Source organism: Rattus norvegicus, chromosome 2, assembly GCF_036323735.1.
Source record: "Rattus norvegicus strain BN/NHsdMcwi chromosome 2, GRCr8, whole genome shotgun sequence".
NCBI classification, from domain to species: Eukaryota; Metazoa; Chordata; class Mammalia; order Rodentia; family Muridae; genus Rattus; species Rattus norvegicus.
In genome coordinates, this window is record NC_086020.1 from 137,728,828 (window position 1) to 137,747,695 (window position 18,868).

The 18,868-nt window shown below is 45.8% G+C and overlaps 1 protein-coding gene across 1 annotated transcript in view; it reads right to left on the bottom strand.

Moving 5' to 3' along the window:
* Positions 1–18,868, bottom strand: part of Setd7 (SET domain containing 7, histone lysine methyltransferase) — a 42,775-nt gene that overhangs the window by 15,283 nt on the left and 8,624 nt on the right. Inside the window, exons 2-4 of the mRNA NM_001109558.1 lie at positions 16,310–16,439; positions 6,466–6,667; positions 1,526–1,715 (exon numbers count right to left, since the gene is read on the bottom strand). Of these exons, the coding sequence (NP_001103028.1) occupies positions 1,526–1,715; positions 6,466–6,667; positions 16,310–16,439 (522 nt within the window). The remainder of the gene's footprint in view (positions 1–1,525; positions 1,716–6,465; positions 6,668–16,309; positions 16,440–18,868) is intronic.

Here is an 18,868-nt window from a genome sequence, read left to right on the forward strand (position 1 = left end):
AAACCCAAAACTACGGTCATGGGCTAGAGAGATGCTCCATGATTAAGATTGCTGACTGCTCTTGTGGAAGTCCTGGGTTCTATTCCCAGCACCCACTTGGCAGCTCCCAATTGTCTGGAACACCAGTTCCAGGGGATCCAAGGCCCTCTTCTGGCTTCTGTAGGCACCAGGCATCTTGGATAGCCATGGACCTCTGCATTTGCCCACCATTGACCTGCCGGAGAGGTGGGGTGGAGCGGCAGGCGTTCAACTGAAAAAACAAAACAAACCCAAAACCCTTCATTTTGGGATTAAATGAATGAGTTTATACTTGTATGAATTATGTTTATACTTGTATGAATTTATGTTTATACTTGTATGAACGCCGGTGGCAATAGGTGTGAGGGTGATCTTCAGGGCTGGCCCTCAGGTTCCATCCATCTTGTGATTCTGAGACATGATTTCGAAATCTGGCGATTTTGCAGGCCTGGAGCTGGCCAGCAAGCTCTGGGGACCTGCCTGTCTGCCCCTCTCCAGTGCTACATGGCTTTTGTACCCAGGACTTAGCTCTAACTCTGGTCTTTACGTTTTGGTGGCGAGCGCTTTTCCCCTGAGCTATTTCCACAGCTCCTAGAATAACAGCCACTACTCGGAAAAGTACAAAGAAAGTACAGAATGCTCCCGCTTTCTCTTAATGGTAACTTTAAAAAAAGTGCTTTACATATATTTAGCATGTTTGCGTGTGTATGTGTGTGTGTGTGTGTGTGTGTGTGTGTGTGTGTGTGTGTGTGTGTGTGTATGTATACTCTGCATGTATACTCGTGTGAGGTCAAAGGACAACTTTTAATGGAGCTGATTCTTCATTCACAACGTGGGTCCCGGAGATTGAACGCAGGTCATTGGCCTTTGACACAAGCTCCTACAGCCACAGAGCTGTCTCCCAGGCTTAATCAGCTCGTCTGTTTATACAGATTCGGAAGTCTTTCTGATTTGATTCTTTAACAGCATAAAGTGCTCAGTGCTCAGTGCTCAGTGTAGAGGTACAGCCATCTGAACTGGCTGAATCCCCCACGGCGCCTCCTCGAGTGACTTCTCGGCACATCCCCCTGACACACACGCTACACTTTCACTGACTCTCTCGCATTGGACTTTGTCATGTGACTTGCAACATAAAGTGAGTGAAAGTTCCCCGGGGAGGTTTCGGGAGGCCCTGTTTGTATTACCTGATTGTACTCTGACACATCTATGAGCCACTGTGAGTAACTATTGCCCAACGTGGCCACCGTGCCTTCAGACTGGGCCCACCATAAAACTCAGAGCAAATCTGACCAGAAGCTCGGAGTATAGCCTGCCTCAGCCCTACCAGCCCAGACCAGGCTAGACCAGCTGAACCTAGGGACACAGCAAACCTTTGTTGCTATAAACCCAGGAGGGGCAGAGGGATCTGTTTTTTTGCTAAAACCTGACAGTCCACTAAAGTGGGCTACTCAGGGAAGGAAAGAAACCTTTTCAACCTGTCACCCCACTGGAAGCAGATCTAACTTACTTCCCGATGTCAGTTCAAAGTGTGGCTTCCCTTCTTCTGTGGCCATGAGGGTGGCCAGCTTCCCTTCCAGCATCTCTCCATCAATGAACTTCCCATAGAGCGCAGTCCTCTGATCAGGGTACACGTAGGCTATCTTTTCCCCTGTCATCTCCCCATCTTCATTGACTTCCCCGACGAGACTGCCTCCATCCTTTCAGGAGGAAACAAAACACGGAGATATTATATAAAAGATTCATCTGTAGGGTATGAGCTCAAGACGTTACTCTTCCACTCCCCCACCATGAAAAATGTCCAACACTGATTTTTTTTTTTTTTTTGGTTCTTTTTTTTCGGAGCTGGGGACCGAACCCAGGGCCTTGTGCTTCCTAGGTAAGCGCTCTACCACTGAGCTAAATCCCCAGCCCCCAACACTGATTTTTTTAAATTTAAAAATCTAGAGCCTTTGACAAGAGTGAAAGCTCTTGATGCCTCTGCCACGTGCAAATAAGCTTCTGGAATGTTCTATGCACAGGGGCACCCTTGCCTCATTTAGAGGAAGTGACAGAAGGATACTTTGTAATCCTGAACTAGTTACTGGCCCTGGGCTTGGTGGGCTATCTAAGAAAAAAACAAGTTACACTCACAGCAGAACTGTAAACATTTAAGGGGAAATACAAGCTATATGTTATTACAGCACACACCAGGAATCTCGGCATTCTAAAGATCGAGGTAGGGGGATTGTGGGTTTTAGATCAGTCTAGGCTACAAACTGTTTCTGTCTCAAATTCCCTTAAAAAAAAAAAGGTACAAGTATCTATAGCAGGATATTACTATCTGCCAGTCAAATGGTTTCACCTCTTAACTTTTTCTTTTCTTTTAAAAATAATTTATTTTGTGTGCACAGCTGTTTTACCTGCATGCGTGCCTGTGTACTGTGTATGCAGTGGAAGAAGAGGGTAACAGGACTGGAGCTGGGTTATAGACAGTTGTGGGTGCTGGAACTTGAACCTGGGTCCTCTGGATGAGCTCTAACCACTAAACTATCTCTATAGTCCATCTGTCTTCCTTTTCTCTTTCTGTTTTTTTTTTTTTTTTTTGTTTTTTATTTCAAGGAAAGTTCTTGCTATGTTTTTGAGCCTGGCCTTGAATTTGTAATATAGAACAGGCTGGCTGTAAATTCACTGTGGTCCCCATGTCTGGAATTGCAGGAGTGCCCAACTCACTTGTCAACAGTCTGCTAAGAAAATCTTAAGGCTGGATGTGGTCATGCATGTCTTTGATCTCAAGATTAGGGAGGCAGAGGCAATCAGATCTCTGATCTTCGTGGGTTTGAGGCCAATCTGACCTATTCAAGGATAGCCAGGATTATACAGAGAGACCCTGTCTCAAAAATATAACACAACAAAATCATCAGTTAAAATGTATTTTAAAAATTATTATTACTGGGCTGAAGAGATGGCTCAATGGCTAAGAGCACTGACTGCTCTTCCAGAGGTCCTGAGTTCAATTCGTGGCTCATAACCATCTATACTGGGATTCGATGCTCTCTTCCAGTGTGTCTGAAGACAGTGGCAGTGTATTCACATTTACATAAAATAAATAAACCTTTAAAAAATTGTTTTTTGTAGAGCTGGGAGAGAACGAAGGGCTCAAGACCTTTGTATGCTTGAACACGCTAAACACTCTACCTCTGACCTAAATCTCTATGGACTTAAGAATTAATTTGGGCTGTCCAGCCATGGTGGTGCACACCTTTATTCCCATCACTTGGGAGGTAGAGGCAGGAGGATCTCTGTGAGGCTAGCCTGGCCTACATAGTTAGTTCTTGGGCAGTCAGAAGGGCTAGCTTCGTTTCCTTAGAAGAAGGAGTAACCCTATGTCCTGGCAAGTGCCAGTCTAACAGTAGGTAATCAACAGATGCTGGGTATTTGTGTGTGTGTGTGTGTGTGTGTGTGTGTGTGTGTGTGTGTGTGTGTGTGCCCCTGTATGTGCCATGGTGCATGCGTTGAGGTCAGAGGACAGCCTGCGGAAGTCAGTTCTCACCTTCTAACATGAGGATCCCAGGGGACCCACCATTGTCTGGCTTAGTGGCAGACACCTTTTCTTACTAAGTCATCCCGCGAACATGTTTTAATTGAACGGGGCTACCACAGTGTTGTGGATAATTATTTAGGAAGCAAGAGATGGGTTCTCTGCTGGAAGTCCTTAATGCATAACTGACCAATCAAAGTCCTTCGTAAGCTTGCTAAACAATTTGATACCATGGCATCTGTGATAGCTTGGTTAATGTCCTCAGCTCAAACATCTAAGACCAGTTAAGCAGCAGGTGACACTCATGTGACCCTCAGAGCTGCTCACTGGGACAGGGACAAGTGACTTTATACACACAGGTTGCACAGCTCGCCGCAGTCTATCCACTCTTTGGCAGGGGAGAGATTATAAACTAAAATGAATCTCAGTACTTTTGAGGAAAACGATGCAGCATCATTTCCATGGGCAGAAAATGCAGGAGGATGACAGTTGTTGCTCTTTGTCCTTCTGTACTTAATTCTTACGAATGCCGTGTAAATGGGATGGTTCTTTCTGTGCATTCTGCCTTCAGGCTACTGCCACCGCGACACAGCGCCTTAGCGTGTGGTGTGTGTTATTCTTGTAACTAGCTGGAGCCGCCACATTACTGCTTATTTGAAGCAGAAGTCTGTGTTTAGGGCCTCACGCCCTTTCCCTTAAGAGCCGAACTTCTTACTTTGCACTGGCAGAACAGAAATCGTTTGGTTTTCTAAATAATAAATAAAGTAATCAAACTAAACCCAAACAGTTTACTGCGGCTGCACATGGTGCCTCTGGCCAGTGTTCAGCTAGCACAAGCCAGTCCCTGGGTTTGAGTCTGAGCTCTGCATGAGTTGGTGGCACACACCTGTAATTCCAGCCCTTAGGAGGCAGAGGCAGGAGAATCAGAGGTTCGAGGTCCTCTGCAGCTACAGAGAATCTGAGGCCAGCCTGGGCTACACAAGACTGTCACAAAAATCAAAACATCACTGGCAAAACTTCTGTACCCTAATTAGAGGGAGATTTTCAGAAGAAGCTGTTCCTGGAGTGATCTCACACGGACAACAGGCAGATTAGTAAGTTTCTTACACTTATGGGGAAGAGGTCATTCCTGGTTTCTTCTGCTCGCTGGCTCCCCCTAAGCGTGATTGGTGAGAAGGCAGGTCAAATGCTTGTCGGCAACACATTTCTCTCTTGGGTGTGGATTGACAAGATAAAGGCTGCTTGGGATGTCCCTATGATGGGTGCTAGGCATTGTCCAGTCAACCCCAGGAAGGCCCATGTCCCTCCAGAGACACCTCCAGTGCTTTAGCAGCAGAGGGGACCTAGAAGCCTCTTGTGGCTCTGTGTTCCCATCCCACCTCCAGTCCAAAATGACTACAGTGATGACCAGAGCAAGGCCTCCCCCAACACTGACGCCTGCTTCTTTACTGACAGCCTCCAGACAGCCGAAGGCTGTAATCGGCCCCACCCTCAACTACATCCTTTCCTTAGGACACAGCTCTTTTTATAAATTTCAGTGTGTGGGGAGTGAGCTAGGGGAGGGAAGGGTGCTGGATCCCTTGGAGCCTCCAATGTGGTACTGAGATTCAAACTCCAGTCCTCAGGATAGGACAGCAGGAGCTCCTAACTGTGGGGCCATCTCCCTAGCCCCAAACTGCAGGCGTAAGCCCTCTGTCTCAGGCTCCCCTAGTAGCTGGGCCCCCACGGGCATAAACTGTGCCAAGCTTAACTGATTGAAAAAAACAATTGTGTGACTGGTCATGGTGGAGTGTTCCTTCACTAGGGAGGCAGAGGCAGCTGGATCTCTGTGAGTTCAAGGCCAGGCTGGTTTATACAGTGAGCCCCAGGACAGCCAGGACTACATTGGAAAACCTTGTCTCAAAAATAAATAAAAACCAGTTGTGTGTAGGACGGTGTTAGATGCCCTGATCCATCACTCTCTGCTCTATTCCCTGAGACAGGGTCTCACTGAAGTTGAGCTATGCCAGTAAGCCCAGAGATCCTCCCATGAAACCCCAGTGAAGGCATTGTGAGTGCATAAGGGACCAAGCAAGGCTTTTTACTTGGTTTCTGAGGATCTGAACTCAGGTCCTTCTTACCTTCAGCAAGCACTACTGTCTGCTGGGCCATCTCCCTAGCTGATTAAACGGTTTATAGAGAACAGTGTGAGCTGGTGAGAGAGTTCAAGGAGGAGATTGGGGTGGGGTAAAGGGTGTTTGCTGTTCACCAGCAAACAGCGGGGTGAAGTAACTCCAAAAAGACCAGAAAACTGCTGAATTCGATTTCACTTTTAAGACACTGGATACAGTTAAGCAACAGCTGGGTGTGGTGGCACATGCTTTAATACTAGCATTTGAAGCAGAGAAGCACCTGTTAGAAGCAGAGGCAGGAGGATATCCATGAGTTCGAGAACAGCCTGGTCTACATAGTGAATTTGAGGTGAGACAATTTACAGGGTGAGATCCTGACTCCCCTCTCTCCTATATCTCTGGAGACAGGGTCCTGGCTGTGCTAGATCTCACTATGTGCCTGGATCAAAGGCATCACCACACCCAGCCATCCCCCATATGTATTTCAACAATGAAATATTCTTCTGCTTCTTTCTATAGGACAAAGGAATGAAAAATAACTTTTTTTCCCACTTTACTGGTGGTACAATAAAACTAGTTTGTCCCACGGATGAGTAAATACTCAAGAATACTCAGCATGACTCAGAAGAGGAATTAATAGTAAACCTAAGTCAAAGTGGCAACAGTGAGGTAGGCCGGCCTCAGAAACTCTCAACTTTAGCTTTAGGCTAATCATGGCTTCAAAGAGGATACATGTTTACTGTTTATCGTGAGAAGTCCAAACATTGTCTTAAAACTCAGTTGCTTTCTTTCCCTCAGAGCCAAAAGGTAGCAGCTTACTGGGTAATGGATCCAACACACTCCGTGTCGAATGTTGTCTTTGTACTGTCCCTTGAAGATCAGCCTCCCGTCGGTGTCGTACTCCTGGGCTGGCCCATTCAGCTCCCCATCCACATAGGTGCCTTGCAGAACACCTCCATCCTCATAGGTGTAAACGCCCTGGCCCTGCAGGGCATCATCCACATAGTATCCCTCCAGGGTGCTGTGAGGCAAGGGGGGACAGAAGGGACAGTCTGATGACACAGTGCTATAGTTCCCCTCCCCTCTGCCCCATCCCGATACATTTGGCGGGTAGCACATGTCTTCCTGTTGCTGGCTCTCTCACTCTACCATGTGGGTCCCAGGGATCAAACTCAGGTTGTCAGCCTTGGTGACAAGCACCTTTATCCACTGAGCCATTTAAAAACAAAGGATAGGGTTCAGGAACCCACATGCCCGGCTCTGTTTCAATCTTACACATATTCAAAACGACAGAGAGATTGATGGCTAGGAAAAATGCCGACAAATGGATAAATGGTTGGCGATGTCAGCTGGCTGGTAGGGCATTTACCCAACATGCCCAAGGCCCTGGGTTCCAGGAAGCCTTAACCATAATCTCCTGGTTCTTATGAATCTTTCCCCCTTCCCTCTTTTTACTCTGCCAAAGAGAAGAAAAATCTATAGGTTGGGCTGAGAACATCTCTCTCTCTCTCTCTCTCTCTCTCTCTCTCTCTCTCTCTCTCTCTCTCTCTCCCTCTCTCCCCCTCTCTCTCTGCCATCTCTGTGGCCAGGCAGACGAGTAGCTTACACTGAGCACTGGCATTTCTGCTGTTACACTCTCTATTGCTGGGCATTCACTTCCCTTGTGGGCCAGCACTCACTGACCCTCTTGGACGGCTCAAACACAGGGGTCGTCAGTCACTCAGGAATGGCTTACCTTATGCAACTGGTCATCATATTTTCAAGCCATTCATATTACATTCTACAGTAGTAATGACAACTGGCACCCAATCAAAAGGCTCTCTCTCCTTTGCCTCACATTGGAGATAGGGGAGGCTTTATTTCTGTCTCACAGTCATGCATTCCCAATGACAGGGTCAGGCTCTTGAAAGTGTGTCATTAGATGATTTTTGTCATTGCATGGACAACACAAACATAGACACACAAATCCAGATGCTGTAGCTGCTTCAACACCTAGGTTACCTGAGAATTGGAACTTTTGAGGCATATGCTGTGTGTGTGTGTGTGTGTGTGTGTGTGTGTGTGTGTGTGTGTGTGCGTGTTGTGCTCAACCCTGCTGGTCCCATTAGCAGCCTGACAGAGGCTGAGCCCCATGGTGCTGGACCCAAAGAAAGCTCACAGTATGTTTATGGCAATTTCACCATTCTCTTCTTTCTTCTGTCCTCAGAAACTACATCTGGAAGTTCAGAAATACATTTTGTGTCCAATATCCTTATGCAACAGAAGTAAGTTTACCAAAAATTCCATTTGGAATAAAGGAAAGAGGGGCTCAAATGATTTTAAAAATTTAAAATGTGAGGGTCAGCAATATGGCGCAGTGGGTAAAGGTGCTTGCCGTCAAACCTGAGGATATGAGTTTGATCCCTTGGGCACATACCATGGAAGGAGAAAATCCACTGAGGTAAGTTGTACACTGACTTACACATGTAGCTCATGGCACCAACGCCTCCCTACACATGACATCCCCACACAAAATAAGCAAATGTAATTTAAAGATTTAAAAATTAAATACAAGATACTCAGGAATCAAGATGGTTTGACTTACACCAGCTTTTATTCACAGACACAGCAAGCACACATTTAAAGGTATCTTTCTATGTAGTGAGCACTGTACGGGGGCTCTAGCCAGCATGCTGCACAGAATACGTACAGCCCAGCAGTACTTTGTGGTAAGCACACACTGCATACTGGATAGGCAGGATAAACACGTACCTTACACTAGGACAAGCGTACGCTGTGTCCCAGGTTAAGTGGGACAAGCGGACGTGCTGCACAGCATGTTCTGGGGCAGGTAGGACAAAGCGAGGAACAGGGACTGAGCGGGCTGTCCCCGCCTCTGCCAAGTAAAACCTTGTCTTGTGATTGAGAATGATCTGTAATTATTAAACGAAATTCACAGCCTGAACGCTGACAGCTCCTGATTTCATTGTAATTACACTACTTGTGGTCTCCCAAGGGGATAAATAGTTCTCTCTCCCGTTTGTTTGTATTATCAATGACAAATAGGCTTATTAAATTCACGAAAGGAATAAAGTATACTTTAACATCGCCTTTGCATAAATAATCAAAACTCTAAACTCAGTGAGGCTGAGTTAATGAGATGCAACTGTCATTAGGATCGCACAATTAAAAAAAGAGAGAGCCGCCCGGAGAAGGAAGGGTTGCTAACCAACTGACGGGAGATGTGGCATGCATCTTGGGGAGGTGAATGGACCATCTCTCTTCATTTCTGGGAGGGATTGTCAGGTAAGATACAAGATGCCCAGCGATGTCTGAATTTTAGACAGGTCATGAACTTCAGCAGGCGTACAGCCCAAATAGTGAGTGTAAGATATAAACATAAAAGATATGTTTTGTTGTTCTTGCTGGAACTATTAATTGAACCGCGAAGTCTAAGTCTTTATTTGCTAGTCCTGTTTTCCACCTGTTTGACTTTAGATTCTCAGCAGCATTCAAAATGTCCCTGTATATACTTGGGTTTTACTCCAACAGACAAGCAACCCAATCCCTCTTAGAGTCACGATCAAATCTTTTTTTTTTTTCTATTTTTCGGAGCTGGGGACCGAATCCAGGGCCTTGTGCTTGCTAGGCAAGCGCTCTACCACTGAGCTAAGTCCCCAACCCCTGAGCTAAATCCCCAACCCCACGATCAAATCTTAAAGGCATAGGTCCTTTGGACAAGTTAACATTCTTGTGACTGGCACATAGTTTTGGGAGTGTGAGTTTATGAATGCCAGGGCTTGCATTTGGAGGGACAGGGACAACTTTTGGGAATCAGCTCTTCCTTCCACTGTGGGTCCTGGGAGCTGAGCTCAGGTCATCGAGCGAAAGCTTTTACCCACGGAATCATGTGTTTGTTTCTGTTTTTGCCATACAGGGTTGGTCCTGGTTATCCTGAGACTCAGTATGTATACCAGGCTGGCCTTGAACTCAAAGACATCTGCCTGCCTCTATCTCTCAAGTGCTGGTGCTAAAGGAGGGGCCTCTACACCCAACTCCACTGACTTGTTTTGATCTTGACTCCCCATTGTTTTCATGGCTTGTCTTGCCTCTTTGTTTGTGAGCCCAACCCCACTCCACTCTCATGAGAAACAGCCTTGCCCAGCTGCCTTCCAGGCACTTCCTAGCACTGACGTCCAGTGCTCGGTCCTGGTCCGACCGCAGGCCAGCAAACGGTCAGCCGAAGTCAAGAGCCCTTAAAACCACATTCTTCGGTCCCCAGCTCCGAAAAAAAGAACCAAAAAAAAAAAAAAAAAAAAAAAAAACAAAACAAAACAAAAAAAAAACTACATTCTTAAGGACACAAGAAAGATGGGAAAAGGAAGGAATAGATATCTTTTATGTTAAAAATTTTAGGGTTTGGGGATTTAGCTCAGTGGTAGAGCGCTTGCCTAGCAAGCGCAAGGCCCAGGGTTCAGTCCCCAGCTCCGAAAAAAAAATTTATTTTGAAGTAATGTTTTCATCAGAACAAATAAAATAAACCAAGAATCCCCAGGCTACAGAAAGTACAGATCTTTACAACTCCTATCCAAAGTATTGATTGGTTTTTATGTGAACATCAAGCATTTCCATCCCCCTCCCCATCCTCTTCCCTTCCCTCCTCCATCTCCCCTCTTTCTTTCTGTCACAGGGTCTCACTGTGCAGCCCCGGACAAACACAGGATCCCTCTGTCTCCTTAGTGTTGGGGTTACAACCTTGCACCACCCTGATACTCACCTCAGTCTTTGAATGGTTGCTTGTTTTGAGACAAGGCCTCATGTCTTCAGGCTGGTCCTGAACTCACTATGTAGCTGAGGATGAACTCTTAGATTTATTCATTTATTATATATGAGTACACCGTGGCTGTCTTCAGACACACCAGAAGAGGGCATCAGATCTCTTTACAGATGGTTGTGAGCCACCATGTGGTTGCTGGGAATTGAACTCAGGACCTCTGGAAGAGCAGCCAGTGCTCTTAACCACTGAGCCATCTCTCCAGCCCCCAAGGATGAACTCCTGATCCTTCTGCCTTCCCTTCCCAGGTGCTGAAACTGTAGGCAGAGGCCACAGCTAACAGCTGAAGCTGGTTTGATTTTATCCCTCCCCCTCCCACCCCGTGTGTGTGTGTGTGTGTGTGTGTGTGTGTGTGTGTGTGTGTGTGTGTGTGTGTGTGTGTGCGCATCTGATGTGGGTGCTGGGAACTGAACCTGAATCTTCTGAAGGAGCAGCAACGTGCTCTTACCCATGAAGCCATCTCTCTGGCTCTAGTTTTAATGTTTTTAACCTGTGTTTCCTTTTAACATTTTTCCAGACTGCTCGGGATATTAAGACATAACAAAAACTGTCTTTGGATTGATTGATTTCTCTGGTATCGGCAAACACTGGACATCTTAGGGAAAACATCAATTTAATGGTGTTTTTTTGGTGGTGTGATTATCAAAGCTCATTTTATGAGGTGCTAGGTTTGCAGAAATAATGAAATTAGGAAACATAAAATAATGAAGAAATTTAGCAGTTTCTCACCCCAACGGGTGCACTTGCATTTTATTAAAATATTACTGTATTTTCGGGGTTGGGGATTTAGCTCAGTGGTAGAGCACTTGCCTAGCATGCGCAAGGCCCTGAGTTCGGTCCCCAGCTCCGAAAAAAGAAAAAAAAATATTACTGTATTTTCATTTGAAAGTCACCTATATAGTATCTGAATACACAAAGATAATTTAGAAAATTTGACTTTTCTTCATGGTTTACGGCCTGAGGAATTTCTGTCCTTTCTACTTCAGGGGCCTGACCATCACTCCTTTTCGCTAACGGGTACGTGCAGCCTGTAACTTTTGGGTCGTATATGGCCTGGGGTAGCTATGAATATAGCCAATTTGAAATCTCAAACTTGCTTAAAACTTAAGATTGACTTTTTGGTGGGAAACTGTTACTTCATGGGTCTCAAGTCTGAACTTCATAGACAATAACACGGAGTCCCAGTATCCAAGCCCAGACACACCTGCTAGGATGTCCTCGGCACTGGGAGAGCTGAGAAAGAAACTTAAAAATGAACCCGAATTCTGCGTACAAGTCCCATCTCTAAAAAACGTGCGGCTCTTAGTTTGAGAACATTGCTCTGGGAATGATTCCCTGTGGTTGTACTATTACCTAACACTGCCAGCCAGGAAAGGGGAGGAGCCCTAAGCCATCTGCTAAAGCTACTTCCGGCTATCGCCTTTAACCTCCGAGGTGGGAGGGGCAAGTGGAAAGAAGTGCCTTCTACGCGCCGGACACCTTCAAAATTGCTTTTGCTTTTGTTTTTTAACAGAGGATGCGAGTCTAGAGAGCTGATGACAGCGAAGGCTCTAAGTAACGGCAATTAGCAAGATCTAGTTCTTTCTTGAAATAAAACCCTTGAAAACGAGTCGCATGGACTGAATGTTTAGGTCCCTGTAGGACCTGTGCATTGAAGCCTTATTCCCCAGTGGGGTTTTCCCAGGAGAAGAGATTGTGAGAGTGGGTATCAGGTCCTAAAGTTAGAGTGCTCCCTAGTGGGCTTACTGCCCTTATACAAAGCAACCAGGAAGCTTGCTTTCTCTGGCTTCCTTCTCCACTACCGGAGGATGAAGGGACAGGTTAAGCAAGCATCCATCGGGAAGCAAGGAAGCAAGCGGGTCCTTGCCAGATACCAATCTAACAGCATTTTAATCTCAAAGCTTTCAGCTCTCCAGACTATGAGAGGTGGAAGACTACCCAAGGTAGACAGACATTGTCAGAACTGAATTGTAATGTGTGACACACCCATGGGTGTCTGGTGCTGAATTGCTTGCTTGCTGATGGGGGTTGGGGATGTTATACTTTTTGGAGTAGTTGACTGTTATGTGCATGTATCGACATTATGACATGCGACACTTTGCTTTTTTCCCTAACATAGGAGGTCTCTAAGCCATCGTAATGAACTAAGACTACAGCAACAACATCTGACAGGTTAGTCACCATCATCATTCACCCCTGGCCCCAGGCACTAGCCAGACGTGCTCTGCCTCTGCCCCGCTCCTAGCAAGTGCTAATGCACCACAGAGAGGAGCTAAGAACAGCCTAGGGCTCCTTGCAAAGTATTACAATTCTAGCTAAGAAGCGCTAGGTGTGGTTGCACACCTCTTTAATTCTAACACTAGGGTGGCAAAGGCGGGTGGATCTCTAAAACCAGCCTGGTTTACGCAGTGAGTTCCAGGACACCCAGAGCTACAATAAATAAATAAATTAATAGATAAAAATAAAATAAAATAAAAAACCCTAAAAACAAACCCGACCAACTAATCAACCAACCAAGAACAGTTAAGAAAATGAAGTAGGCTCAGAAAAAAGGACGCAGACCAGTCACTATTTCCTCACTACTGGTCAGAATGGAGCAGCAGATGTAGTTAAAAAAAAAAGAAAGAAAGAAAGAAAGAAAAGAAAAAAGAAAGAAGAAAAAAGTTACCTCTAAAAGTGAATTTAGCCAGTGTTTCACACCTGTAATCTCAGCACTTGGGAGGTAAAGGTAGTAGTATCAGGGGTTTAAGGTTATCCTCAGCTGTATAGTAAGGTCAAGGCCAGCCTGGGCTACATGAGAACTTGTCTCAAAAAAAAAAAAAAAAAAGAAAAGAAAAGAAAAATAGGAAAGAAAGTGTAGCAGTGAATTCACCTTACTGTCACTCTTACTAACTAGGGGACTCTGGGAAAGGTATCTAGCCTGTCTGAGCCTTAGTTTCTTTGTAAATGAAATGGGACTGTAAATCTAAATGTACTTATTTGCTGAGCTTGGTTGCACAGATGCTGGAAGACTGTCAGGGACATAGAAAGGATTTTGCTTCGCTGAGAGGCTGGAATGGGTGACAGCTTCTCTGAAATGTGACCAAGCACTTTGTGACAACCTGGGAAACCTTAGGTGTTCTCATTTCCCCTCAGTCCACATGGATCCCTCTCAGCAGAACACACTAGGACAGGAAATCAACATCAGAGAATGCATTTGGAGGCTGACGGCCATAGCTCAGCTGGTAGGCCATTTGCCTTGCAAAGGTGAGGATGTGGTCTAGTCCCTCAGAATCCAATAAAAAAAAAAAAAAAAAAAGACAGGTGTGCTGGTGTGGACCTGTGATCTCAGCCTAGCCTGCTTGGAGAGTTTCACGCCAATGAGGGGCCCTCTCTAAAAACAAACATTGGACACACTCAGCAGGTATAGGAGCTCGGTGAAGCCTGATGTCCTGAGCTCCATCTGTGGGACGACCCACAGGTAGGAGGAGAGAACCAGCTCCTGTAAGTTGTGCTGTGACCTCCACAAACACTGTTACATGTCTAGCCCCTCCCAATAAATAAATCTATGTAATTTAAAAAAAAACTCATAAAATCAAGGTTCATGCCACTGAACAACAATGGAGATTTTTTCTTTTTATTCTCCACACAGGTACATCACATCCCCACCCCCTACACACACACACACACACACACACACACACACACACACACACACACGAGACGAGGGTACAGAAAAATAAAGGCATGCAGTAGCAAGTACTCTGAAACCCAGATGGCATGTCCAGGAAAAACACCGAAAATAAATATTTACATTCTGGGTTCTGTAGCTCACCCTGGGAGGGATCCCAGCACTCTGGGCTCTGTAGCTCACCCTGGGAGGGATCCCAGCACTCTTGAGGAAGAGGCAGAGGGACAGCAGGTTTGAGGGCAGCTGGGCATCGTTCAAAGAGCAGAGGATGAAGCTCTGTGGTAGAATATTTGCCTGGCATTCATGAGGCCCTGGGTTCCCTAGTATCAAAGAATAATCATACATATGATACCCTACTTCCCTTTTTATCTTGGGCTACAGACCACAAGACTCCCTAAAATGACCACTCCGTAGCTTAAAAGTAGATGCCTCTGGGTTTCTTTGGTTTTTCTTTTTCTTCTATTTCTAGGCTAATGACAAGATCTCAAGATCTTGTTTGCTGACATGTCCTTCTCTCAGGATCAGAGAGCTTAAGAGGTCTCAGTTTCTTGAACTAAGTCTCTGTTACTTTAACTTAGATTCTTTTCTGTTTTTCCTTTGAAAGGATAGGGGTAGGCTGAGGCTATATTTCTATGGTAGAGGTCTGGCATAGCATGTGCCAGGTCCTGGGTTCAAATTCTCAGCCAGGAAAAACAAAAGACATATGAAAAATATCCCAATGAAAGACATTAAATGACATGTGAACTTAAAATTAGTTAATTTTACAAAGGGAGAAAAAGTTGAGCATGGTGGCATACCCCAGTCAATCTAGCCACCTGGGAGGTGGAGGCGGCAGGGTCAGGAGGCCAAGGAAATCCTTGGCTAAGCAGTGAGTGTGAGGCCAGCCTGGGTTACACATGAAACCCTGTCTAGAGAAGTGACCAGGCACATCAAATGGAAAAGAAAAGCCATGAGTGGATTTACTGCTGGTCACTGGGACATGCTTTAACCTCTCCTCCAGATTTGCCACTTGAAACACATATAAATTAGTGCACGTGTATGGCACAAGGTGACCAGATAGGGCACTTGAGGTCGGAGGTGGCCAGCAAGATGTATTGGGGGAAGGCACTCCCTGCTCAGGGATCAGTCTCCTGTGGCTAACAGGAACACATTTTGGCACACTGGTTCAAATGCCCATTAATGCTCTGGTACAATGGGTCTGTAAAGATAGAAGGTGTGCCTTCAAATAACAACAATTTGATGGACAGTTTCCCCTAAGAATCGGTCAATTGTTGGCTAGCTTCATCTAACCACCAAATTCAAAGTATGAACATGCTCATGCATGGGACTTCGTGTGTGTGTGTGTGTGTGTGTGTGTGTGTGGCCATCTGGATAAACTCTAACTTGTTTTCAGCTCCCACAGCCATGCGGCAAGGACTTTACTTTCATTATTTAAACTATCAAGTTAAGAGAATGGGTCATAAAACATAGAAGATACCATAGGGACTGTGCACTCAAGGAGACTCTCCTTAGGTGGGGAGGGGAAATAAGCCATTTACAAAAACATACATTGTTGAATGAATACAAAAATAGCCCCGACACAAAGGAAAAGTGGACATTTTCCAGGAAAAGAGCTACGATTAAATAGTCATGGAGTCGAAGCAGGGGCGTTTCCTTCTGGCAGCATTGATGCCACACCTTGAAAGAGCCCCCTGGGGACCAGGGAACCAGTGCGTACTGAATCTGTGCCAGTGCATGTGTGTCTATATGATGTATGTGCCTGTGCACACGGATATGTGTCAGTGTCAGCATACACATGTCATGGTTCACGTGGAGGTCAGACTGCGGTGTCTGTTCCTGCCTTCTACCTTGTGTGGTGCTGTTAAGCTATGTTATGGACCTTGAACTAGGTGGCCATGAAATGAATTTGTGCAGGACATGGGGGAGTGCTAATTCTGCCACAGCAGAACATCGCTGGAGACACACCCCAGGCTCGGCACACCTCCGGCTGGCTTCCGCACGGCCACCATTGTCATTTCTGGTCACCAAAGCCGTGTGCACACATGTTGGGGTTACTCTCACCTTTGGCATGAGCTAAACACAAACTTTTAACTGAATTCTTCTATTCTTATATCACTTTTTCCCCTTGAAACAGTTGGGGGTCCCCACGCCCCCAAATGAAACAGAACAGCTCGGGCTACCTGCCGTCAAAGAAGAAGAATTTCCCACGTCCATTCTTTTCTCCATGCACGAAGTTGCCCTCAAATCTGTCTGTGGAGGAGTAGGTGACAGTGCAGAACCCGTGTGGTAATCCGTCATCGTCCAGGTGCCCTGGGGAAAGAGAAATTGTCGGCTCAGAATGGTTAGGCAAGTCTCAGAAACTGCCACGGGAGGCCAGAAGAGAGCATCAGTCCCTTGCGCCTGGAATTACACACGGCTTTGAGCTGCCCATCATGGGTTCTGAGAGCGGAGCTCAGGTAAGAGCAGCAAGTGCTCCTAACACCTCCATGTGTTGAGAGGACCGAGGGTGTAAAGCTTTCCCCCCCCTCGCTGAAGACGCTTTGTATACGTTGTGAACTGGCTGGTCTACAGAAAGGCCTGGGTACGTCTGAAGACAGGTCCCGCTGACTTGCCTTTTCCCTGGGACTGGGCTGTATTGTGGGTAGGGCCATCGGCAGCCTGGTTACCACCGCCCAGGCTCCCCCACAGTACTTACGTTTGGAATCAATGTCCCCAGCATCTTATCTTCAACTGTAACGTGCTCAGATGGCCACGAGTTGCCCTCCCACTGTCGCCTACACTGTCCCTGCGGTCCTGGCATGTTGCAAGCATGCAGAATGGTCTTACATGTTATCCTACAGCACTTGTGTTGAGGGCTCGTAGAGTCTGGACACCCCATTTTATTCTACATTCAGATAACAGAGGGGAGACACGTGTCTAACACATCATGGCCGAGAGGTTTTCTAAGTTTAAACTTGAGTGAACCCTGAGCGCTTTACTTTATAAACCCATCTCCCCTCTGAATGGTGCATGGTAGTCTTTTGTACGCCCTGTGCGTCAGAGGCCTCTGCCTTAAGTGGAGACTTACGTGTCTACACTGCCTCTGAAACAGTGATCGTGGACTCTTGGAACGGCCCTTGCACTCGTCTTGGACATCCTGGTGTTTCCTATCTACAGACTATACAGCCGAGGACACACTAGGTTCTTTGTTACCACCCACGCCTCTCACAAGCCCCAGATCCCTCCTCTCCCATTAGCACCCCCATCATCCAGGTGAAAGGATTTTGCAGAGATGAGTGAAAATAAAGCCAGACATCACTCTACTGGCTTCTCTCCTGGGCTAACAACCTGGATCATGGGTGAAAACATTAAATACTATTAATGCAGGAACGATAAATCCTCAAGATGGCTTCCAGACGGGGCCCACTGGCATAAAACATAAACCATGCTACCGCCTGAGTGCCTGAATATTCTGACATTTTATTTAAGATGATAAAGTTCCAGGCCAAGGCTAGAAGTTGGGGGTAGAGGGCTTAGCGTGCCCGAGAACCTAAGTAACACCCAGCTGTGCGAAAGAAAAATTAAAAAAAGAAAGAGAGAAGGCTACGGTCTCAGGAGAGAAGAGATGACAGTCAGAAAGAAAAAAAATGTTCTTTATATTACTGATGACTGGAACATAAAATCACGGCAAAGACAAAACAAAACAAAACAAAACAAAACAAAACAAAACAAAACAAAACAAAAAAACCCCTATCTCATCACTGTGACTGGATGGAATGAGTTACCTAGAACACAGTACAATAATTCATGCTATGATCTATTTGTTTATTATGTGCATGTGTGTGCCTGGTTGAGTTCATGTTCACCACATACACATAGACTTCAGAGGCCACACGAGACTGGCGGTTGGGTCCCCTGGAACTGGAGTTACAGGTGAGTGTGAGCCACCATGTAGGTACCGGGAACCCAACTGGGATCCTCTTCGAGAGAAGGCGGTGCTCTTAGCTCTGAGCCCATATGTGGCTATGTAAACACACCACAGACAGGTGAGTTTCTTTCTGAACATAAACTTCTCCTACAAGGGTCAGGAAATCAGTAGTCAGCAGGGAACCCGTCCGAGCTTGCTTTCTTTTGGTAGAAGAACTAAGTTACATGACATAATTCTAACAGAGTCATGTGAAATAATTTGGACAACTGTTTTCTAACCATCTACTGATGACATTCTTTCACTGACAAGGAAGAAAAATTTACTTTTTCCCCCCCTCTCGTTAAATAAAAGAATATTCAGTATCGCGCTAAAAGCTTTCTCTTATGAAACGTTGAAATCAATTAAATGTAGCCATTAACATTCCTATGGATTCAGTGTCCTACTTTTGACTTGGTGGATGTATTGGAATAATTAGGTTAGTCTCTCACGAGAGTAATTACTGATGATCGGGAAGACTCCCACGATGGAGAACTTTAAAAAGTGACTGTTAATAAAATTGTCTTTCTACTGTAAGTCAAGAGAAACATCATGATAAACATGAACTTCTGAGGGGAAGGGAAGCCAGGGTAATCCATCCGTTTCCTTCCTCCCTGCCCTATTTCTGAATCAAACACCGAAGGTGTGGGCATCCTCCGCACTGAACTCAGATATTAAAGATGGAAGGCGTCATGTAACTGAAAGCAGGCAGAGGCTAGTTCTGACCCCAGGTGAGGACAACATCATCTCACTCCTGCTCCATGACCGACCTATTTGGACCCTTCTGCAACAGGCC